This window comes from Ambystoma mexicanum, chromosome 1p (assembly GCF_040938575.1).
Source record: "Ambystoma mexicanum isolate Mex_15411 chromosome 1p, UKY_AmexF1_1, whole genome shotgun sequence".
Classification (NCBI taxonomy): domain Eukaryota; kingdom Metazoa; phylum Chordata; class Amphibia; order Caudata; family Ambystomatidae; genus Ambystoma; species Ambystoma mexicanum.
The window spans coordinates 771,258,407-771,284,627 of record NC_090921.1 but is presented as its reverse complement, the minus strand read 5'-3'; the positions used below and the strand labels follow the sequence as shown (position 1 = coordinate 771,284,627).

The window sequence follows — 26,221 nt, the reverse complement described above, 5'->3', positions numbered from 1 at the left end:
TGAGGCCCTAAGTCTCAGGAGGGGTGAGAGAAGCCCACAATGAGCACACACAGTAACAAACCACAAATGACTCTTAGACAAGTGTATATGAAATATATCTATACATTTATTGTCGGCCGGATCAAATAGACACAAGTCACTTTAGCAATGAGAAAACAGTTATCACACAAATCCCTACTCTATACAATATATATACAACACATTTCCTAATGCAATTCAATTATAGGGTATAAGCACAACCTGTGAAGAGAGGGTTACGTTAGCACACAAATGGCATTAGGTAATTCTTTAGAGTTTGTTCCCTAACTTTCAAGCCCAACCCTAAGAAGTGGGGAGCCTTGTGCTCAACAGTACAGTTGTGCGTAAAAGCATATGATCGGGCAGATGAACAAAACTCGGTTCTTCATGTAGGGGCTGAAGCAAGTCAGGAAAGTGCTTGAGGCGATGAAGAATTGGTTCCCACTATTCGAGTAGGCCCTGACCTTGGCGGCAGTGCAGTATTCAAAAGGGGGGAATAGCTAGGGAGCACAGGCTAACCCAGCCAGGTTTGAGTACCATTAAGGGATACTCGTGCGTAAAAAGGATTGGCTGTGTCAGGGAGCCACCGTTAAGTGATACAAGTACTCGACCAACCCTCGGCAAAGTCCAGACCAAACTTTGCCAGTTTAGTCGAGGTTGCTAGTAGGCTCGAGTCCTGCAGTTTCGAGGTGCTCCGGCTCTCAGCGCTTGCAGTGGAGAACGATCGTCTGTGACGGGACAGTAGCCTTTTCTCAGCTTCTGAAGGAGGTATGAAGAAAATTCCAGTGCAGCTGGCTTCAGGGCATAGGAGAGCAGGGCAGCAGGGGAACTATAGTGACTGTCACCACCAGGTAGTGACGCAGTACTCATGGATGCGGGTAGCTTTATGTACCCTCCTTAATCAGGACCCAGATGAGCTAGGCCTGCGAAATTCAGCAGAAGAATGCACAGGACCACGAGCAAGCAATGTCCAAAGTCTTGGGTCTACACTCAAGATGGCGGGGGATCTGCGGATTACCCAAGGTAGAGCTCAACAGTTTGCTGGATGGCCTGGAACACTTCCAAAGGGGCTTGTTTGCTGGGTAAGCAGGGGGCGCCGAGTGTAGTTGTTCCCACTACTCTAAAGGGGCAAAGCACCTTTGCAGGCCTTCTTGATCGAAGATGAAAGCAGGGGCCTGATGGGACAGCAGAGAGTAAATGGTGCTGAAAACCTTCCAAAACATCTCAGACAGTTTCACAAGTCTGTTTCTTTGCGTAGGAGGCTTGACTCCTTCTGTAGTAAATTGAGAACACTGTTGATCAACCTGCAGAGCCCCTTCTCTTATCCAAGATTAGCTTCACACCAAAATCAAGGACTTCCAATAGACAATCTGCTCTCTTGCAGGCATCCCAGATGTGGGCCAATCACGCCCCATGGTGGTCTCAGTCATTCAGGCACTCCAAACATCCTGGCAGCAGTAGTGTGGATTGGGACAAGACTAGTTCCAGCCCTCTTCCTGGGCACACATACGTGACAGGCAGAAGCCTGTGAAAGAGATCAGTTTTCGCAGGAGCCTGCATGCACAAATAAAGAAAACGTGGGTTACTCGACCTGGGTGAAGGCAAGGGACAAAATGGCCATGGGACTGAACAAAAGACTTTATGGCTCGGCCATTTTTGGACCTGGCCACAGTCCTGAGCAGAACGCAGTAAATGCGATTTGACTCAGTAAAAAGAAGTAAAACATTATGAAAAGTAACTGCTGCCACCAGTTCGTCCCAGGCACACTTGTACAATCAGCAGAAAATCCTTTGAGGGTGTCTAGGGCTGTAAAACAAAGAGGGACCCAAGTGCACGGTACTGGAAGGTACACTGTGCACTGTTAAAAAGTTGTCAAGAGATGGCAACATAGTCAGTACTGACAGTCTGAAGGACGTGTCAGTTTCCCGATAACAAGTGAGCAAAAGCCCAGGGGAGTTCAGCTGAAGGCTGCACTCCACTGAAGAAAGTCAGGTTAGGATAGCCAAACAAAAGCCAAACAAAAGCAAAATGTTGTGGGGGTCCATGAATGGAGGGAAATTTGCACATAAATGAAATCTTTCCTAACAATAATAAAGATCTTGTAATTGTCCATCTTGGGAAGAATATATATATATATATATAGTATATATTTTGTTTGGGTGTCTCAAATTGTCAGAAATAAGTCAATTTCCTAGTCCCCAGTGTGGAGTTCAGGTGGAGACGAAATGAGGTACCAAGCACTCTGTTCCGCTCAACTGATGCCAATGTAGAAAGCTGGCAAACAGTAGAGAGCTCCAGGTGCTAAACCCAAGCAGGAAAAAGGCACGTGCAGGAAAAAAAAACATTGTATGATGGTGAGTAGTAGAAGTCCCAGGTGGAATTGGAACAAAGTTGTTGCAGCAGGATGAAAAAGAAAGGAGTCAGCGAAGCAGCAGAAGCAGAAATGAAGACAGCTGGGATCCAGGAAGAAAACATAGCAGCAGAGGCGAGATGAAATGCAATGGTAGTTCAGTGAAGAGTAGAAGCGGGTATGAAGACCACTGTGACCCAGGTAGAAGAAAAAGTGTGGCCGCAGAGGCGCGAGATGTAACAGCAGCAAAATCCAGCGAGAGAAAGGCGGGTCAGCAGGACGCTGGAATCCAGGGAGGGAGGAGAAAGCAATTAGAAGTGGAGCCGCAGAGAGAAACGGTACGGACCACTTAATGGCAGAAACAGAACTCAAGGAGGAATAATAGGGAAGGCAAGAAGGCAACAAAGAAGAAAACAGAAGAAACTCAAAGAAGGAGAAATGTAGAGGCAGAACTGGAATACAGAAAAGAATGTAAACAGGGAGATTGCCCATTTTGAGATGTTTTTTTCATTTATTTTTTTAATTAAAATTATTTATTTGTTTTTAGGCAAGATACAAATCGAGACCTTTACAAATATTTCATACTTCAGTTCAAAAGAAAAAGTTACCCAGACAAAATAGTGCGTAAGTAGAACATATAAAACCAGCGCAACAGAAGATAAGTATCAGCAGCAAAGCATAAAAAAACTATCATACACATCATAGTAAAAAATGAGATATATCACATGAGCACATTCATCTACAATCAAAACAGAAATAGTCAGAGAACTAATTTTCATCTTAATGATTCCAAGATAGTTGGTCTCTCAATTTCGAGCGCAATAATTTTAACTAGTCTCGTAGTTCTAATTAAGGTGACATTTGTAGCACCCCACATGCAATTCATCCAGATCCATTCTCTTGCTAGGATCGTATTAGCATAAAGAAAGGAGTCTATAATTTTGCATTGAGCGATTTCAAAATAAGTGCAATATAGAAATAGGTGTTTTAACGTCTCTTGTGTTTGATTACAGAATCGGCATATGTCAGAGTAAGAAACTGAAGTCTTTTGATACCAATGCTTCAGTCTGACACGTGTATGCAAAAGATCAAGTCTGAATAACATAAAAGTTTGACGGACTTTTGGGCAAGGGCATAATGTTAAATACGCCATTCAAGGTACTTGTTGATGCACAAATGTACAAGAAACATAGATAGCCATATTCGTGCAGGTGTCTGCCCAGTCACATTGGTATAATTTGTTCTTAATCTTTTCCTGAAAAAGCTCCAAATCTTCAATTGGTATGTTAATTTTTGCCATAATCGCGGACATACGTTCTCTATAATGGTAAATGGAAGCAGGGTTATTATTAAGTATCATTCTATGTAAAGCTGTATATTAGGAGTTTTTAGGTGGATATAACATTTTTGCGAAGTTTAGTAGTAGGCGCCACTTATATTTGGCAGAAAGGGAAGTGAGCCCCAGTTCATGTCTAACAATTGCGCTAGGCATGGATACAGGTAAGCTAAGGGTATATTTCCACAACTGTACTTGTATTTGGTCTAGAAGTGGACCCAAGTCGCACAAATGCAACTCGACGCCGTACAACAAAATTGCCTCCGCTTTTTTTAAATAGAATTCAAGGACAAGTGTTAGCGAAAATTTACAAATTTTGTGCAAAAGTACCTTCATTTGACATTTTAATGGTACTGATTTAATTAACAAGGCCTCCTTTATTCTTGTGAATGACGTATTTTTTGTTAGAATAAGCCCAAGGTATGGCAGATTGAAAGAGATTTCGATGGGTAAGGCATCAATTGTCCATACAAAATGACAAACTTTTTGTATGTTAGCAAAAATAATTATATTAGATTTTTGCGGATTACCCAAAAGGTTATTGCTCCTACAGTATTGCACAAAACTTTCTAATTTTCCTTGAAGACCAGCCTGCGTGCGGTCAAAGAGCAGTATATCGTCCGCGTACGCTAGGCATGATAAGGAAAGAGTACCTAATCTAATTGGAAATGATTTAGCTCCCTCCCAAATCTCTTCAATATCCGCTAGGTATAAATTGAAGAGGATCGCTGCAAGATTGCAGCCTTGTTTTACGCCAATGAAAGATGGTATACATTGAGTTAAAGAACCTGCCCAATCAATTCTAACTTTGAAATTAGTTTGATAGTGTAACATTTCTATAAGTTTAATGATGTATTGAGGTACATCAAGTTTACGTAGTTTTCCCACCATTTCCCTCTAATCACACAGTTGAATGCTGCTTTTAGATCTAATGATGCAACAAAAATAGGGGTGTTACCGGGGCTAATGGCTTGGGCAATAATGTGAGCCAAAATACAAGCGTTGAGAGGGGTCCCCATCCCTTTACGGAACCCTACTTGAAAGGGGCGTAGAAGGTCATTAGTGCATGCAAAAGATTCGAGATCTAGGAGAATCAAGGAAGAAAAAACTTTGGCTGCAACATCAATAATTGCTATCGGTCTAAAGTTATAGGGATCAGAAGTTGAACCTTTTTTGTGGATAGGAATTATAATTGATGTGAGCCAGGAACTAGGTACAATTTTAGAACGAAAGATTTCCTGGTAAATACTGTGAAACATTGTAGACCAAAATAAGGGATCATCCTTTATTAAGCATGGTGGAAGCCCATCAGGGCTGGCACATTTTGAGCTTTTTAGTTTGTAAATTGCTGCACATATGCTATTCATATCCCATGGACAGCAATCTGGAATTAAGTGAGTTTCCGGTGGTTGTTCACAACGGGCAAATTCCACAGGAAGGGCATATTTTGCAAGAAAGAAGGAATACCACATTGCACTGTCGATGCTTGACTCGAATTCACGAGAAGGTTCTTTGTCTATGGATCTTATCATTTTCCAGACCTCTTTCGTTTTTCAGTTACATAACAAAAGAATAATTTTTTGATTTTGCTGGTTTTTCTTTAGTATTCGGTTTTCTTTTAATGGATTTTTATAATTAGCCACTATTTTTTATCCGATTTAGAAATTCAGTAAGGGCCAAATTCGCCTTAGACTTAGCAACCTTCCGAAGATCCACATTTTTCTTTCTTTTAAGAGAAGCCACAACAGTGCAAAACAGTTTTCCCTCATTGTCGCAGAGCTCCATCTTAGATGATGACAAGGCCATATTTGCTAGGTGATAGGCAATCATCTTATAATTCCATTTTAGTATTATTGCGTTATCAGCGGTGGTACCCCCCAAAGGTTTCCAAAGGTCTCTATTCACAAGGGCGGTTAATTTCCTACAGATTGAGATGGACCAGCTGATGGAATGCCCTGGCCTATCAGATTGAATAAGAGACAATTGAGATAGAGGAGGTAATCTATTGAAATACTTTGATATGGAAGTTGTAATAATGGCATGATCACCCAATACGATTTTATTGGAGTTGACTGCAGCAAGTCTGCCCGAGAGCTCTTTTGAGGAGAACATATGGTCAATCCATGACTGAGCGTTACCCCTATTCCAGGTGAACTTTTTATGAGTAGCTGCAGCCCGCACTAGGAAAATGTTCCAGGCTTTAAAAAATGTTTTCCAGACACCTCCTTTAGCTAGAGAAGCCTGGAAATAAGCAGCATTAGCAGTCGTTTTGATAGTATTGGACAAGAAAGATGCATTGAAATCACCTCCAATAAAAACCTCAGCATGAGGAGCTTTGGTGTAGGCCTCGTTGAGGGCCTCACCTAATAGTTCACAGGCTGGTTCAATATTAAACAAGTGAGGGTTCCAATAGAGCGAAATCAAGAGTAAGTTTTCATGCAGACTCACGTCAAAGGACACATCACATATAATAAAGAGGTCAGAGTGGTACACATTATTGATGGTAAAGTTTAACCTGGTGTCTATCAATATCGTCAAGCCTCCTGAAGGTCTTCCTTCTACGCCCTTCTTCGCGTGATGTGAGCATGCAACAAAACCCTCGATTTCAATATCCTTTAAGGCCATGGTTTCTTGAATCAAGAAAATGTTAGGAACAAATTCAGAGAGTGCTTTTTCTCTCCATTTCAACAAGTTACTTAAGCCACAACAGTTCCATGACATGATAACCAGGTCATGAATTTATGATGTATTTATCGGAGGGGATGGATTAGCGACTGTCTTGACCAAAGGTTCTAACCATTTCAGCCCATTTAGGGCATTTGTAAGGAGAGTAAGATGTTCAATCATGTTTTTATTGGAGTTTTTTTTATCTGAGTTGGCGTCATGAGATTCGGAAGTCAAGATAGGTGGAGGCTGATATTCCATGAAGTCCATAGCGGTTTTTATCTGATCAAAACCAACCATTTCCAGACCTAGAAATGACAGATCGCTCTGATGTTCCCAAATTAGTTTTGCAATTATGGGGGATATTGTTTTGGATAACATTCTGTTGTTATTCTCATGTGGAAGTCTGATCCACTCTATGTCATTTGTCACCAAATTTCTCAAGGATGGAATCTTATAGAGTGAGTTCATTAAAAAGGATCGATTAATACGACCCGTGCCGTTGATTTTGGCATCACTCCTCCAACCAATGATGTTTTTCATGTCTTCTGAGATGTTTTGAAATTGCTGGATGATTTGGGCAGCTCCCTCACTAGTAGGTGACTCTTGTGAGATAGTGTCAACCTCAGTCTCCTCTGTAACTTCAGAGTTTCCTCTAGTCGATTGCTTAGGAGCTATCAGAGGATCATTTAGACCATGTATATTGTTTGCAATGCTTGGTTTTGCTAAAGCTTGTTTCTGTTCCATAGAGCTTAAGGCACTAGGAAGATTTGAAGGAGAATTATGATTGCTCAATTGCGTTTGGTTGATCTGAGTGTCCGGTGGACGCACCCCACATTTGGTAATTGATTCGATGTTTGGAGTTGTTTTTCCTGACACTTCGACAGGGGTCACTGCCATTGAACTTGGTACCTCAAGTATCTCAGGTGTGCCCGTTGCATTAGAGCGACACTCTTTGCTTTTACTTTTTATATTTCGCAGGTAACTGTCCGTTTTTTTTAATGTAATATCTTTAAAAAACGCAGTAACGTGAGCTTGTATCCTGTTTTCAGAGGTAGGAATTTCTTCTGTTTCTAACCTAGATCATTGTAGTGAGGCAGCCCTCTGTTCTTTAGGAGAGCCCATGTTGGGCTTTTGTTTTCCCATTATATTTTCCAATGATATCAAGTTCTTTTGTTGTGGCGATGTAGGCCTCAGTTGTAGTGCAGATTTGCTCTCTTCATTTAGTTTGTTTAGATTCAAGTTTGGTTCAAGAGGACTGTGGTGATGTTTCTTTGTTAGATGATGGTTTTGATACATTATCTTTGGCGAGTTCCGAAGAGAGTTCTTGCATTTTTTTCTCAGCGGTCAAGGAGCTTCCCTTATTTTTGTGTCTTCTTTTCAACGCCCTGAGATGGGTTTTTTTTGCTCGTCGTGATGCAAAATAGAATTTTTCCTTTATTTCTGATTCATCCTGCTGTGCCTGTTTAAGTGTTTCTTTATCGATAAGATCTATCAAAATCGAGGGGCTGTCAGGAATGATTGCAGTCGTATTTGAGTGCAGGGAACTTTCTCCCTCAACGGGGTACTTCTTCAATATGTTATCTTGGGCTTTAAGGTGAAGCAGATTTGTTTCAACTTGGACAAGTCTTTCATGTTGTATTTTGGCAATTTCCAAATAGCTAATTTTTTCAACAGATGAATGAGTGAAATCTTGCATTTCACTGTTACCATTTCGCAAAATTATTTGCGCGAAGGTTTTAGGAACTCCATGGGAGTGACTGGTCATCTGTGGTTTGTGAACCAGTGCTTTTTTTTCCGGTTGATCAGTAGGATGTCTTAGTTCTTTTTTTATCAGAGCGGCGGCTCTATTGTGACATTCAGAATGATATACATGACAGGCTTCTTGAGCGAGCATATAGCCTTCAATTTTTGATAACTGTGTATTAGTCTTGGCGATCTCGTTTTTCATCTCCTGCAAGAGTAAATGCGAATATTCGTGGCCACGGTCAAGCAAATTTAATACTCGTGTAACTATTGGTAAGTCATGAAACCTCTGCTCCAGTAGATCTTCGTCCGGGATGTCTTGTGATTGAGGTATGTCGGGCGAGTTTGAAAAGTTAAAGATTGGAGCCGGCATATTCAAGGTTCTCTGTTCCACAATAGGATTCAGCATATTGAGTGTATCAGCTTCATTTGTGGAAGGAGAACTAGTTACAGGAGTTTGTGTAAAGCTTTTTGCTTTTTTCTCCAGGTCAGAACTTGAAAGATTAAGTAGAATGCCACTTGGTTTGTGAAAATGAACATGTTCCCTCCATGGTGCGTGTGTTGACACGGGTGTAGATGGCCCAAGAGAGAGCTTTACTCTTTTGTCAAGATCAGACATGATCACTGGGGCGAGCATTGAAATGTCAGAGATTGGAAGGTATTTGTTGTCGTGTATATCAGCAATTATTTTTTGTATATTGCTAGTATGCTCATCGACAGCAAATGGGTCATTGGTAATGTCCTCGTTTGCTTTTTTTAGAGAACACACCTCCTTAGTGTCCATTAACCCCAACTTAGTTGCTGGGACCATTTTTTGTTCAAGAACATCCTTCATTTCCGTAGAATGGAGTGACATCGAGAGAAAAGATGTTTTCCCATTCAACGACGTCGAGGGACTATTCCTTTTTTTTTTTTTGTATTTACATTTTTAGGGGATTCTATGGTGGGAAGCGTTTTAGAAGGACACTCCTTCCGCTTTTTCCCATTTCTAAGTGTAGAATCCATTGATCGTATGTTCTGAGGATTACAACAAGGTAGAAATGGATTTTAATCTCCACAGTGATCTATATACAGTTTCCCCTTACGTATGTTCCAATAGGGTCAGTAAAGAAAAGAAAACTGAAAAAAATCTCAGGAACAAGTAAAATTCTAAAGGTGTAATAATGAAATGATCCTCATGCCAAAAAGCACATCACTCAATCAGATTATAGCGACACCCCGCACCCGCACGCTCACCGAGAACAGCAAACAGTACTTCAGTGTACTTCAGGGTGCGCGCGCGGGTGCGCTGGGGTCGCAGGTCTTAAAGGTGAGCAATCCACGTCAGAGTGCCAGGGGGGCGGAGCAACGTGCGGAAGGCACGCCCTAGGAAAAAAAGGAAAGTGGTAGCAGTAAGCAGAGGGCGTGGACATTTTATATTTTATGCTAAGTAGTTTCCCTAGAAAATAAATCAGTTTAAGGGGCGTGATTAAGGGGCAACGTGAGCGTAACTCGAAATTTTTAGAGCAAAGTTATGCGTGACAAAACACTTGGATATATACGTCTGCAGAGTAAGGACGTCTGCAGGGTAAGCACAACAAGCTTAATTGAAGGAACATAAGGCAGACAAAGCTAGAAGTGAAAGAAGAATCATTCTTTGCCAGTAGTCCACACGAGGAACACTCGTGCAAAAAGTCACTTCAATTCCAGATTTCCGAGTCAGGCAGGCTGGTGCAATTCAAAAAGACGTCCTCCAAGCTTTCTGAAAGCGATGTCCATGGGGATTTTCCCAAAGTCAGAGCAAAGCACGAACGTGCAGTTGACGCGACGACTCAGCAGCACTCCAGCAGCACCCCTACAAAGCAAACAGTACTTCCGTGTACTTCGCGGTGCGCGCGTGGGTGTGCTGGGCTCACAGGTCTTAAAGGCGAGCAATCCACATCAGAGTGCCAGGGGGGCGGAGCAACGTGCGGAAGGCACGCCCTCAATTCCAGATTTCCGAGTCAGGCAGGCTGGTGCAACTTGAAAAGACGTCTTCCAAGCTTTCTGAAAGCGATGTCCATAGGGCTTTTCCCAAATTCAGAGCAAAGCACGAACGTGCAGTTGACGCGACGACTCAGCAGCACTCCAGCAGCGCCCCTACACAGCAAACAGTACTTCTGTGTACTTCGAGATGTGAAGCCGCTCGCATCTCTCACTGTTTTGAAAGAACGGGAAACAGTGCGGTCAGCATCAGACACCCTGTTTGGAACACTAGACTGAAAAAAACAAAAGCGGTCTGCGTCGTAATGGAACAATGCTGTGTAGGAGGCGCCATCGCTTCCAAAGGGACCACGGTGTGGTTCTGGCAGATGTGTTAACCTGATGGGCAGAGTTGTTAACAAATCCACATGTTATGACTAGGAAAGTGATTACATTTTTGGAGGAGTTGTGGTGCTGTGAGTGTTATCCTGATGTAATTCCTACATACAATGGTTCTTATGTCAAGTCAATAGAAATTGGGGAGTACTTTAAGGAGAGGGACATTGTGCACAAGACTAGTTCCATATATCATCTCCAAATAAATGGGGTTGTGGAAAGATGTATTAGGGTGATCAAAGATGCCATTAGATGGGTGTGGTCTAATGGGAACGATTGGAGTGAAGCTGTGTTGAAGACATTGGTGGCTCATAAATTCACACGGCACAGCACAACTGGAGTATCTCCTTTTGAGCATAGCAGAGGTAGAAAGGCCTGTACCAAGCCATTTCCAGGTTGAGTGGGTGGTGTGACCTGAATGGGAGTGGTGTTGGATTATGTGAGGGAGAATATCATAGAGACACAGATAAAAAAATAAGGTGCTGCAAGATAATAGACATTTCAAGAAATTCAGTTCTCTGCAAGTGCAAGACTGTGTAAGAATCAAATTGACTGCTGCTTTGGGAGATGATGGATATCAGTGGTCTGGACAGATTAAAGTGATAGAGGTTTTCAAACATGCTGTGAGGACCGAGGATGGAAGAGTATTGAATTTGGAGAGATTGATGATTGAGGGAACAAGGAATGGTGAGGTCATGTGTAGCAGAAAGGATGTGAGTGGGAACAAAGGAAATAGTGGTGGATTTTCCTTGCCAGATGAAACAGACATGTCACCATCAACATCATGATTTGGAAGGGGTTATCGAAGGCCGAGATATCTGGAGGACTATACTCAACTGGAGACCTGTTGAAGAGCATTAAATCCCAGAGTCTCTGGGCTAAACTTATAGACTAGGCAGATATCAGCCAAAGTGAGGGCATCCATCGTACCTCCGACAGATTTATATTGAGAGGTGTAAGAGCTTCATTCATCTCGAGATATTGAATCAACAAAGCCGGAGGAATCAAGTGTTTTCAGTGAATGATCTTAATGAAGATGCTACCTCTTGCTCTTTCTTTCTTTCTTTCTTTCTTTCTTTCTTTCTTTCTTTCTTTCTTTCTTTCTTTCTTTCTTTCTTTCTTTCTTTCTTTCTTTCTTTCTTTCTTTCAGAAAGGGGCACTGATAAGTACCTAGGACAATTCTGAGCTACTTAGGTGAGCGAGACCCATACATCTGAAACTGTTTAGTCCCCATTGTTGGGGAATTTAGATGTTGTTGGCAGGTTGGACCATTGAAGTCAATCAGCTGAATATTCTTCAGGGAGTGCAATGGAGGTCTGTTGGGAGGGTGATCACATTTAAATCCAAAGAGAACATGAGGCTTGGTATAATGTATATCAGAGAGGGTGACACCCTCCAAAAATGAGGGTGTACTGTGAGGTATGGGTGATAACATCACTCCAGTTAATTCCCAACAGGACCAACTAGTGTTGCCCTAGTTTAGTGACTTCCTCTGACTATAACATTTGTCAGCAGTCTAGCTCACTGATTAGTTGGCAGTTTATCTAGTCCCAAGAAGGCCACTGAGAAGCTGAAATGGAGTGCCCCTGTTGGTAGTGTCACATACAGCATACTTGACTGACTTTGCCTGAAAGCACCATAGATGACCACTTTCAGACAAAGGCAGCCAAGAATTATTGGATATATTTGAGTATTTTTAAATTCCATAGGAGGGGCTATGAGGTTTAGTTTATCATGCTCCAGAAATATGCTGAAAATCATTTGAGAATGAACCTAGGTGATATGAGGTCCAAAGTATGGATGATCTTTGCAGAAGTTGTTATGAATTTGGATGTGAAGGAACACAAGTTTAGTAAGAATATATTGAGGAATTTTTACATGCATGTTTTTTCAAACAACGCATTTGAAAAAGACACATACATGTTTTTACAATGAATTATGAGAAGGCAGATTTATTTGAATGTTAGAACAATAAAAAGCATCATAAAGTGTCCATGTTAAATACAATCATAAGGAGTGACAGTCATTCCAAGATACAGAGTGTAGACACATGGTTAATTAGGATATCACCCTTTCTCTTGTTGCCAAAACAGGAGACTGCAGGAAACACCTTTGCAAAGCTATCCAATGGTGCCCATCAAAGGTTTTTAAGTGGGCTGGGTACATTTGAGGCATCCTAAGATTGCAAGGAAGAGGAGAGAGACAGAAATGGGGATAAGGAATGTGACCCACGTTGTCCCATGGCTTGCATCACAACTTTACAGAAGTGAACTGGCACATTATAAAGCAATCAGCTGAATGCTGATCCACACAAAACGTGGTCTGTACTCGAGGTTAAGTGGGAGCTTTCAAGAGAGGTCTTTGCAGCTGAAGCCATAGTAGGATATGGCAAAGTAAGTCACATGATAATAACGACTGGCCATGAGCAGCAGGTAGAGCTGTGAGAGCACTCACATTTAATGTATGTTAAACAAGAAACACACACTCACTCATGCAACCCTGGATCCACAATTCCCCTACTCACTAGGCTGTCCTCCATGGTGTAGTTGAAATAATTCTGAGCGTAGACTTTCGTTTCTTCCAGAAATTGGCGATATTCAGGATTTTCCGGCTCCCGGTAGGTTATTATCATCACAGCCTGAAGAAAACATACAACAATTAGATGATTAGATCTGGTGTCTGGGTTAGTATGGTATAAGTATTCACATTGCAGTCAAGCCACAGGGGTATTGAAGTACAAGGGTCTGCACTCCCCAATACTCATAGGCGAGAGAGAGATGGGGATAGGGAAGCCATATATATGTGTGTGTGTTTATGTGTGTGTATACATATATATTACAGGGCCTGCGGTAGCGGCCCTGTAGTTGTGGTTATGTTGCTCAAGCCATAGGATGCACACTTTTTGGGTGGCTTATAACTTCACCTCACCGAACAAATCCACATGAAACTTTGTAAAGAGAGTATATGGCCCGTCCGATTGATCCTGCAAAGTTTGGTGAGGTTTCATCAAGGGGGGGCAAAGTTATAGATGGGGGTCCTAAAATGTGTGCTTTTTCCCATAGACGCAATGGAAATAAATGTTTGCTCACATCTACAGCCCAAACCCCTGGACGAATTTTCACCAAATTTGCGGCAGGAGCGGCGGCTTGGTCCCAAAAGCGTGTTTTTGTAAATTTAGTGTAAATCTGTCCAGCAGTTTCTTTTAAAAGGATCAAAAAGTAAGTCAAAACAAATTTGTGATATCTGTGTTTGGTCCATGGTCTCACTTCCCTGTTTGGTCCGCGGACGACAATCCAATTGGTCGAGGGGGCGACATACATGAAGTCCGGAGACATTGGTTGCGCCCGCTGATTGGATGGTGAAAAGCGTGAAGTGCGTCAGATTTTTGGAAACGCCCGCCTTGTTCGATTTGCAGACAGCCGCCATTGTCTGCGAACATTACAGTAAAAACATATTAAAAAACACAACATTGCACTTGTCAAACTAATGAAACAATCTCTAGGGAGCAGAGGGGTGATGAGGATGGGATGGGATACGGCCTTAAAAAGTCACAAAATTGGCATTCTTCTTCTCCGATGTCCATCAACAGTCCAGGGCAGTCCGCTGAAGTGCACGAATATATTAGATATTCGCCGGCATCTATACTTATTTATGTTTTACAGGGTTAGTGAAAAGCAGTTTTTGGATGGCTTATAACTTTGGCACCACTCAATGAAACTGTATGAAATTTTGGAATTGCATTCTAGACCTGATCCTGAAAGATTTCGAAAAATGTGGTGCTGTTTTGTCAAGAGGGAACAAAATTAGTGGGGGGTTCCAAAATATTGTAAAGGCTTATGAATGTGGTGCCATTTGACAAATCTGCACAAAGGTTTGCAAAACGATTTTAGATCTAGATATAAATGTCTTTGCAAAGTTTAGTGGGATTTTGTCAAGAGGGGGCTAAATTAGAGGAGTATTCTCAACATTTTTAGATGGTTTGTAACTTTGTTACTGTTTGATGAATGTGAACAAAGGTTTTCAGAGAGATTAGAGACCCAACCTTAAATGTTTGTGCAAAGTCTGAATGGATTTACATACATTTCGACACTTTTGAAGAAATAAAACATGGGTGGGTTTTCAGCAAACTCATGTAAGGAGCTTTGGAAAGGACCTGAAAGCATGGCTTTGCAAATGTGTCCGTGTTTTCTTTTTTGACATGTGTCATAATATAGGTACAAAAAATAGTGATATACCTTTGGTGACTGAGGTATAGACTTTGGCCATGGGCAGTGGCCAGATTGTCCGGGTCATGGCGTAAGGTCATGACCCAGACAATCTGGCTACCGTCCATGACCGAAGGACGACCAATGGGGATAAAGTGTCCATGTCCACCAGGTACTGGTTTTGTAGTGACATGTTTCGAAATTGGGATAAGTTTGAAAGGGAATAAAAATGTGCTTGTGCAAATATGGCCATAGGGTTCTCTCTTCGCCTTCTGCAGGCCGCCATGGAAAGGGAAGGGAACATGGGCTCTGTATGGAGCCCTGCTATCCCTTTCCATGGGGGCCACCTTGGAAAAGGATTTTCCTTCCTACAGTGGGACTCCGCGTGCGTCCCGCTGAAGGAAGAAAAATCCTTTTATTAGCACCATGGGTTACCACTTTGGCAACACGGGGTGCTAATGGCCTTCATCCCTCATTGCACGAGCTGCAGCTGGGGATAAAGGTCCGGAGCCCTTGTTATCTGCCCTCACTTTGCTTCGGCTGATAACCTCGGCTGGCAGCCGGTTATCCCCTGTTCCAGTCCCTGCAACGGGGAATGAATGCCACATTATTTTCATTAGCATAACACAAAGGGCCTCATTACAACCCAGGCGTTAAGGATTTAACGGCGCCGTCGGCGCCGTTAACCCTTAACGCCTGATTACCATTTTAACGCCTGCTTTTAGCAGGCATTAAAATGCAAGGCGCTAACCCGCCTTGGTGCTAATTACGGCACCGTAATTTACGGTGCCGTAATTAGCGCCTTCCCCACTCCCATTATGCCCTATGGGGCAAAAATGGGGAAGGGTAAATGGGGAATGGGGATTTACCGCCCCACTCACCTTGGAATGGGGCGGTAAATCCGCCATCCACCATGGTGTAAACAGAGTTTACACCATGGTGGTAAAGTAGGGAACTTACCGCCTGGGTTGTAATGAGGCCCAAAATGTGAATGGAAATGTTGGAAAATCTTATTAATTCTATGTACTTTATTGGGAAATGTAAAGTAGATGGAGCCCATAAGATTCTTTTGTTTTCTATTTTGTAACTGTGAAATGTGCTTCCTAAAGGAACCCTTTTTTTAAAAAATGTTTTTGTTTGTTTTTTGCAGGAGAGGTTAGGCGTAAGGTGAGGAGGGAAATGTGGGAAGAGGCACCAAGCACTAATATGGAGGGCAGGTGGAAAGGGGAAGATGTTGCGCGTGTGTTACATCTCAGGTAGGGGGCAGTGTTTCTCATGCTCCTTTATTACAGCTTCAAAAGCACTTCGAAATTGCTCCACCTTGCAGAGTGGTGTGTTGAAGTATATACAGAGGACTGTTGTCTTCGGAAGATATGGATCACCAGCCTCTTTTATTGCTTGCAAGGTTCTGGTGGGATTTTGTGTCCCACAGAAGTAGGCTGTGTGGTTACAGTACTGGTTGAGGAAGATGAGGTAGAGGAAGACAGCCTAGTACTTGCTAAGAAAGTAACAGCCTTTCTGAGAGCATTGCAGTGTTTGGATTGGGTGTGGCGGCGCATGGAGGAGGTCCCGTATGAGTACTGTCTAGGTAGTCCACGACTGAGGACAACGTTGCACTCAGTGCATTTCACTTTGGTAGCTTTAGCCTTGGGTACATGCCTAACAGTGGTAAAGAACTGCCCCACCCATTTCTTGGAGCTAGAGCTATGCACCTCCTTTACCTCATCTTCTTGGTCCTTTTCATTGTCTTTGGAAGTACGGTGGTTTTTTTTGTTGTCTAGATCATCCAGCTGTTGGAGGTGGTGGCTCTTGGGGAGGAGGGATGGCAATAGCTGGTGCCATTTTTAAGATAAATAGCAGTTTTGCTAATATTCGTCCAAGTATGTGCTCTGTACTAGATTGTTAATGGATAATGAGTAAGAATAGGTGTAGGAGCTGTGCAAGGGGAACATTTTGAGCTGGAAAGTTCCAAGAGCAGTAGAAGATGCAACTCTGAACTGTCCGCGAATGGCGGACCCGATTGTGAAGTGCGGATGTACATGTCATCATTCCACGCATGCATGCAGTCACGTGACACTGACCAAAAAGTCTGCGATGACGTCAGACGTTCGCGAACGCCTACAGACACAAAAACAGTGGAAAGAGTTGCAAAAAGTGTATAGAACTGTCAAAAATGGTGCTAGAAGGTGGCAAATGGCAGTGTTTTAAGGTGAAACTGTAAATTGGACATAAATGTTGCTATTTTGAGGTTATTATGATATCAGTAAGTGGTAGAAAATTAGCATGCACTAGCAAAAACCCATGAAATTCTCTGAAAAAACTTTGTTAAAGGGATGTTATGGTTAAGTTGCACTAGTAAAAAACCCATGAAATTCACTGAAAAAACTTTGTTAAAGGGACATTATGGTTGCAAGTAAAACTGAAAAACCTCTGAAATACACCAGTTATGTTAAGCTAAGCACCACCACTGTGCACTGCTAAGACTGACACCCAGGACATCAAAGATGACATCACAAATGTCATTGATGACATCACTGATGACATCACATATCTGGGCCACTTGTTTTTTGTTCACTGACATATCTAGGCCAGGTGGTTTTGTTCACTGACAGGCAGAATATTAAAATTGATAAGGTTCTATATATCATGATGTTTCCCTTATCCCATATTTTCAGACTTTTCCTAGAATAAGATTCTAGCTATCAAGTTGTTGATTTTATGATTCTGGCTAGATCATCTGTTATGACCCTTGTCAGGTCACCTTTATGATTCTTGCCATATCTGTTTTTTTTAAAAGGCTACTTTCTGATTTTTAAGAGGTCCATTCCTATTTCTGTCTTGCTAGGTTACCATTCTGACTTTCATCAAGTCACAAGGCATCCTTAGGACTCTTCCCGAATGCCTTTGCGATGGGTGGCCATCTGGCAATGTGTGTGAAAGCCAGGGATTTTTTATTTTATTATATAATACAATGATGCAAATAATTCTGTTTCTGAAAGGGGATTCTGTTACTCAGACCCCCATGTCATAAATGTACATGAGAAAAGCATAGTACATGTATGTGCCCTTCTTGCACCAGCCTCCCGACCACTGAGTCACCTACTCTTTAGTTGTATAGGGCAGGTTAAAAGGTCATATGTGCATTCCTGACAGCTGCTGTGACCCAAGGTCACTTCAGCCAGAGGTGATATTTTTACTTCTGCACTTTTGATATCAAATGTAATAATTGCTCCCTTATTCTCTTGGTGGCAGGTTAAACTCGACGAATAAGCCATATCTGGTTCTGGTATGGTGACTGATAAGACCATATAGCCATTTAAGCCACAGCAATCTGACATCATACACATGTCAGCTCTGTGATCCCAAACAAGCTATGTGAGGGCAATGTCTATTCATGGCAGCCTCACTAAATAATATGCTCCCAGTGAGATAATAGTCAGCATGCTGTATTTCTTTGATCCCTCAGGAGGAGGGGTAACACTGTCCCTTGGGCATATGAGCTCCTGTCAGGAAATCTCCTGGGGACCCTGCATCTAAGGGGCACTCACACAGCAAAGGTAAGCCTCAGACTGGGGTGCTGCATGACAAAGAGCCTTTGAAGCTGCAGATATGGGAAGAGGACTGAGTTAGGAAAGCCAGAGAGAATTAAGTGGGCCTGAGAAAGGGTTCCACCTTATTGATTTTCTGTGGACCTCTCTTTCCTACCTGTCCCCTCCATGTCCTGTGGAAAAGTCAATCTGCAAGAAAGCATGGGTGACTTGTTACAGCAACAGGGATTTGATCCCTTGCAGCAGGCTTGCTTCTGTCTAATCCATGTAACCTTTTACTTTATAAGGAAGGGGTCTCCCACTCTTTCCTTGTTTCATATTGGGATCAGAAATCCCCTAACCATCCCCAGGTAACAGTGGGAGTGATGGATGTTGGACCAAGCCTTACTGCTGGCTGCACTGGGACCAGGACCCTGTTTACAGGAGATGGAGGAAAGCCGGCAGGTCCCAGTCAACTCCCCTGAATAGTAGTTCAACCAAAGTAATTGCCTTGTCCCCTAGGACACTTTAGAGACTAGATTGAGCTTCCCAGCAACCCAGAAGTCAAGGAACATCTCTGGGCACTGATTACCACATTGAACTCCTTGTGAGCTAACCAACCTTGACATTGAAGGAGATATTGACTATAATCTATATATCATTTGTTCTTACCAAGTGGGCAAGGCTTCATCTATTGGTCCGTGACGAACAATACCACCTCATAATTCTGGAGACAAGAAACAGGCTGTTTTTGTCAATTTGGACTTTTGTTTTATTATTAAAAGTAAAGTCAATGCAGAGGTGGTCCCCAGATTTTTGCAGGGGAAGTCACCACGAAATGACTCAATCACTGACAACTTATCTACAAATTTCGAAATGGACCTGCCTGATGAAATCTCTACAACATCATGCACACAGCTTCGCCTACAGAGTCCAATCTATATATCACTTGAATTCTGTAGAACAATAGAACATTACAATTATAACTCTGTTGCTCACCAGCCATTTGGTTCAACTGATTCTTAGTTTCAAAGTAATCTTCATAAACTGCACCTATTTTTACATTTACACACGCTATACAATACTTTTATACAATACTTTTACTTTTACATTATTACAATCAAGGGAACTGATCATATCCCCCTCTTTTCCAATTATTATGGTGATGTGCTCTGCTGTTGTGTGAATGTCATTTAAAAGAAGATCATAGCGAATGACACCAAACCCTTGCACTTGTCTCAGCTTAGGCAAGCAGTGTCACAAATTTAGAACACATTCAATTTCAGCCCACCCACCCCAATCTAGAAGAATGGAGATCAGCTGTTATTGGATACATCTAAGATTTCCTCTGCTTTCAATCACAGAGGAGCCCCCCTTCACAATGGAGTTACATTTTTATGGCCCCCATAGTCTGCACATTGTTAATAACCTCTCTGTCAGGCTATGAGAGTTCAAGATTGATGTATACTCTGAATTTTCAACCATGCCCGTGGAATCACGCTGGTACATTTGAATTGGACTTAATTTACAAAAACAAAAGTGCACTTAGAATGCACAGAAGTGCTATCCGTATTGCACTGTGCCCTCAATACAAAAATGCAATCCGTTTTAATGAAATTAAATATCACTTTGCCATGCATTACAACGAAGAGCACAGTCCATTTGACCTAACAATGCTCATATGTCTTTTGGGAACTAGTGTTCCCTTTTTGCTCCTGGACCCCACACTCCAGGGTCTTAGCATGGAAAGGACTGAAGGGCAATTTGGATTTACATTATGGATTTATACACATACTCATTTTAAAATGTCCTTCCAATTTTGGAAATCAGCCTGGACGTCCTCAGAAGGAAATCCCCTAATCAGAAAGGCCCCCACGCTGATCTGCACAGGTTCCAATATGGACTGGGCTCATCTCCTTAGAATAGAAATCATCCTTTATGCAGCCCCTATGGAATTCCAGATCTCCAGTTGGCGTCTCTCATCAATCCATTCATAATCCTAATAATCTGTCTGCAGCCTGTTTTTTTTTTTTTTTTTATTGTAACATATAGTTTACTACAAACTTGCCTGTTTTATAATCCAAATACTTTCATTGGCTTATCCAATAAACAGACACTTCCAAAACACCCCCGTCCCTATCGTTCCTTGGATGGTCATGATTTCAGTACTTGTGACCTGAAAAATGGTGGGCATGGTGTCAATGTGCTCAATTTTCCTGGATGCAAATTGAGTTTTTCCCCTCACAATTCAACATAGAAATATGACACTTTAATGAAATGTGGATTTCTACAATCCTCGACCCAAGATACACACTTGGACATATACCACAACCTTATGGGATATTTATTCATGGAATTATCAGTTTGCATAATTTTTAAGAATTTAAAACATTGTGGAAAATGACAATTTGGTCGCAAACAAAAAGGAAATTCTCGTGATCACATCACACCTGGTCCCACACGTTTACGTGGTAACAACAGTGATTTATCTTCATTTTCATTTTTAAATGTACTGTCAATGGTAACATATAGGTACTTATTTAACTCAATCTGAGAAATACACATTTAACATGCTCTGCAATTGCACTTGTGGGCCTCAGTGTGCCAGAACATTTAAGCCAGCCTCCACTAGTGGTTTCTAAAGGTCCAGACATGTCCTGCCCTTAGAATAACATCTTGTGCTCCAACCCCTTGATTCAAGTAAATAGACCTTTATGAGGGGGTCAGGCCTTGATGGATGTGACATGTCTCATTGTTTTCTCGCATTAGCTGGACAGTTGGCTGTGTTTATTACCTGGCAAAGTTCACAGTATAATTTTTAATGGGTGTATTTGCCATTGAAGCTCGCAATTAAAATAGCCCTGGAATTTTATGGGACAATATACTGCATAAGTCTGAATTTCAGAACGATAAACCTATTTTGTCAGTGTATCCTCTAAGCCACTTCCCATGGCGGGGGCTAACTTTCTCTGAGGTGAGGTTCTGGTCACTTGAAACCAGCACAATAGAGAATGTAAGTGAATACACAGCTTTTCAAACCACACAACATATGGCTTTTCACATTGTATAGATAGGCAATGTATTACTCTGACAGTAGTTAAATAAATACACAATTTACATCAAAATGTCTTTGAATCAGTGAAGCCAATGGCAGTGTAGTCTACATGTCAGAACTGTGCACATTTTGAAAATGTGATAATGTTCTTTTTGTCGTACAGACTTTCCTTTAATCCTTTGCATATTTTCTGATACTAATATGTCTGCAATACAGGCCATTCATTTCCTTGCCTAGCCTTGTGAATCTTCTGTTGTTGCAGTTAAAGATATAGAGAAGCAGATGTACATTGCACTGATGGAGTCCACCCCCTCTCCTCCGTCATGCTGGAAGAGCAGCAACAAAGCACTGTGCATGACACCTGGTATCATCCAAATACTGCATCGAAGATACGAAAGAAGTTATGCACTCAGATAACCGCACTGAATGTACCCTCAAACTGATGTGGTAGAAGGAAGTCTGCAGACACCATTGGGCATAGAAAAGCTATAAGTAAAGTCTGACAGGTGTCAAGTGACGTCATGAAGAGAAGAGACGAATGCACACTGAAACGATATTTGAATACCTAAAGAATGAAGATGTGACTGAAGTAACAAAGCGAACATACATGTAAATATGAAGACATTATATACACTGAGAAAATAAGTCAGAAGAAATGCAATAGATGTGTATAGGCAGAACAGAAGGTAGATGAGGCGTATAAAAGCTGGCTAAACATAGGAAATATAACATGAGTAAAGCAGCCATGATGAGAAGATGAATGTCAGTTTTGCATAATGCTAAGCTAAAAGCTCTAAGGGGAGAGAACAAAGCTGCAGAACTGACAGGCACTGAAATACACATTTGTGCAAGAGCAAAGAATATTTGTTTGGCTCAGGATCAAGGATGCTGCAGCAAGAAGTAACTGCAAGGCACAAAAGGAGTCAAAGAGGATAAGCCATGTGGTAAGACATATTTCTCTTAGCTAAAGTAAAGGAGTGAACATTTGCAAGTGCCAAGTATTGAACAATCGAGGATGCAGAAAGCATATGCAAGATGGAGCAACCAAATCTTCAGAGGCCAAGGAGAGTAATAACACCCAGTATAATTGATTCAAATAGCACTAACTAGGAGGATAAGAGCGACAAAATCATGGTCTCCTCACACGTGGTGCAAGACCAGAAAACACAGCATATTTATAACACTCCAGACAAGGATAGCAATGTGCCTTCACTCCCATTAAAGTTCCGAGGAAGAGAACAGTCAACAAGGTAAACTACAAAGAAGAGGCCTTAGCTTAGGGCCTAACTGATGAGAGATGGTAGGCTAATTGGCGAAGTGGGCAGTTGTCTGACATTGTTTCCCGCACCTGGGTTTCGATTTGCTTATGTGCTGCTAACGAGCAAATGTCCAAGGTTGGAAGACAGTGCCAACCAATCATGAGGGCCTGTGCAATGGTGGACTATACATTGTTGCAGAAGCCAATCTGATGCTGTTATTCTGCTATTATCTGGAATATACATTGTTAGACGTTGTTTCAGGTGTGCCTACTAGATAAGGGGCAGCCAATGATGTTAGTTACACCTAAATAAGCTATAAGTATATATGTCCCCTTAACCTATCCCTCCGCCCAATAGGTTTTTATAATTTGCCATGTAGTATGATGTCATAGCTGACGTATATTGAGGTATAAAACCTTTGTGTAAATGAAATGTATTCGAGAGTGTTTGAGCTGCGATTTGCTATGCTTGCCAGATTTCCCTACTTTATGGAACTGATAATAAGTAGTATTGTGTAATATTCTTTGCGTCTGCCTGGTTATTTGGGCCTGAAATCAGTTATTGTGGTAATCCCAATCTGCACTTGGTATGCTCCAGGTGCTACTGCACATTTTGGTAGCAATGCGGATGGTTCAAGATCCAGCCCCTCGAATTTGTGACGTCTTCCAACATCAGCCTGAAGACCACAGAGTTTCCTGTGGTGAGTGGAGTAAAACACATGTAGGACGAGATGGTCGGCAGGTGCCCCTTCGAAGAAATTCTGGTCCATTCCCCACGTGTCCCCCGAGGACTGAAGGCAAAGTGGTCGATTGGGGAAGAGTCGATATTGAAGGACTCGAACTGAACAGACCTAAGTAGAAAAATTTAAACTGGCAAATGAAAGGGGAGGGTTTATATTGCATGTATATATAATGGGGAACAAAATGGGATTTGATTAAGGAGAGATACCGCGTTTCCTATTCTCAAGGAAGGAACCACATAAAACTGCGGAACTGTGTATATTTAAGGGATTCCTGAAGCTAGGCCGAAGAAGGATGCACGACACACTCCAAAATGAAGTATAATAGAGATGAGATACCTCTACTAGAGAAAGCAAAGAAAGACGAGTGTAGAAATTGTTGTGCACATTTTGTTTGGGTTGTGAAAATATTAGTGTTAAAAGTTGACTCGTTTTTTGTATTAGTTGCGATAATATAGGTTGTAGGCTGAAACTATCGAACAATAGTAATAAATTCGACTGGTTATTCGACCCTAAAAAATAAGCGATTGGTGCCAGTCATCGGAGTGTAGCAATAGTTGAAAGAATATAGTAAAAATAAGATTCTTAGACTGTCGATAATAAAAACACGATAGTAAGAATCGATAGAACTATAAATGAAGAAATAAAACAGATATTATTGTGTAAGCTTGAAAATTGAAATTGAATGATATTTTGGGAAAAGGGCAGCGATTGATGGTGCTTGCCTGAATTGATTGTTGTGGTATAATTAATTAAAGTAATAACAGAATAAAAGGACACAGTAAGTATTGACAGTTAAAAATGACTTGTCATTATTGGGGACACGCCCCTTTTACACCTGTGTAAAACATTACCAAGGTACACACCCAAGATTAGGAAATACCATGCAGAGTCGGTAAAAGGCACAGCTGACAAAATGTTCATGCCTTGGCCTCAAGAAGGTTCGCTATCAAGAACAGTATTGTAACACATGACAACAAACTTACATGCTACATACTCAGGGAAGAAGTTACAGAAACGGTTAGCTGTTTTAGAGCTGTGGAAAATGTATTAGAGCGAGAATGAGAATCCACCCAACAAGGAGTGGATGCTCAGTTGGCATAAAAAGGAGGACGTCACACCCTTTGCTCCTCTTTATCCTCTTAAGAACGATAGTACAACTAAAGGCAAACAGGGAATGTAACCGCTAAAGGAGTTAAAAGCAGCAGCAGCGGGGTATGTTAATCCAACATACGCACCCCCCATTTATAGTAGTGAGGATAACATGGAAGAAAGTAAAATTAAAGAGCGTAAAGGTTTACAGCTTTTCACAAAAACATAAAACAATATATTCTAATTTGCGGTAACATACAAACTCTTAATAGGATATATACATTGTAAGAGATTAGCAGAAATTAAACCAGAGTTCACTGAGAATCAATTGGATGAAATCAAACCCAAGGGACTTCAATTGTAATGTGTCTCTCATGTCCCGCAATCAGTCTTTCCGAAAACGTATTAGTTGAGAGCCAGTCCAAATTATCCACAAAGTTACCCAAGCATTCTTCCCAAATTTCTCTGGTCCCCCTACATAATATAAACAAGTGACGTAGGGTCTGATCCACATCCTCCCCACACAGATTACACCTAGTGCGTCCCATTGCAAACTTGTCTTGAATCGACTGGATCTCCCCTTTTTTCTATTCTTAATTTTTGATTAGGAAAGCAGATCAGATACTTTGCCAAGAAGCCCCTTGTCTTATCCAAAATTGACAAAGAGCCTTTAAACCCTGCATTTGAGTGACTGTTAAAATCCAGTCCATTCTAGACATAGCCTGTTTAACACCAACCAAATTCTCAACCAATTCAAGCATTGAACGATCACACTGTTCCAAAACTGAGCCAACATATCCACATAATGTCAATAAAACCAAGTTTGAACCTCTATTTAACTCAGCTAATATAAAGTTCCCTTTACAGGTTTCAATATTGATCTACAGAGTGTCGTAATCTTCGAATCCATGCACAACTTCAGAGATTGAAGCCCCAACTCATATCACAAGCTTACCACTGGCCAGCTCTGGGGCAAGTGCAGAGCCAGCTTCCAGATTTTGCCTTCAATACATGCCCAATTTATTGTCTGAGAGTACAATGTTATTTCTAAACCATACAGCAGGGATGGTATTACCTTTGCTTTATAGTAATTTTTCAAAGGGCATGTAGAACATGTGCTAAAAGAACTGTAATCTTCTTCATCTGAGCTACGAGGGGGATTATTTTATGATTCAACTCTAATACCAGATAACGTTTTTGAGTTGATCCCAGCTTAAAACCCAAATAGGTCAGTTAATTTACCATTGGAATTACCTGATTCTGAAGGGTCCATTTAAAGACAAGCCTGTTTTTCCTGGGTCTCTTAAAAACAAGAATTTCCAATTTGGCTGGATTTACCTGTAGATCATTCTTCTCAGCATATAGGCCAAAAGCAGTCAAGAGACGCTGCAATCCTATATGCGAGTAGTCCACTAGGCCATTATTTGTTCGCATATGCAATCCAGTGAATGGACTTCTTAAAAATGTTAGGACTCACCATAGATTTACCCACCAGAGCCTTATCCAGGTCTGCCAAGTAGAGGTTAAAGAGGAAGGGGGCAAGAATGCACTCCAGCCTAACACCTCTTTCCATTCGCACCTCCCTTGACAAATCTCCCTGAGCATTCAGTCGAGCTCAAAGAGAGAAACCTTCATGAAGGGCCATTATTATGGCCAATATGCCTTTCGGAATGCCCCACGATAAGAACTTGGCACAAAGACATTCCCTATTGATTGTATCGAACGCCTGAGAAAGGTCGAGCCATGCTCCACACAATATGCGTCCATTTTTCTCCACCAATGCTTGAAAGATAGTTGACAATAGTAGCCTATTGAGAGTTGTAGATAGTCCTTTATGAAAGCCTATTTGTAACTTTGGTAGAATAGTCTCTTTTTTTATCCACTCCTCTAAAT

The 26,221-nt window shown here is 41.6% G+C and overlaps 1 protein-coding gene across 1 annotated transcript in view; it reads right to left on the bottom strand.

Annotated features, from left to right (window-relative positions):
- Nucleotides 1-26,221, bottom strand: part of NPR1 (natriuretic peptide receptor 1) — a 1,222,629-nt gene that overhangs the window by 740,618 nt on the left and 455,790 nt on the right. Inside the window, exon 3 of the mRNA XM_069651231.1 lies at nt 12,976-13,089. Coding sequence (XP_069507332.1) covers nt 12,976-13,089 — 114 coding nt within the window. The remainder of the gene's footprint in view (nt 1-12,975; nt 13,090-26,221) is intronic.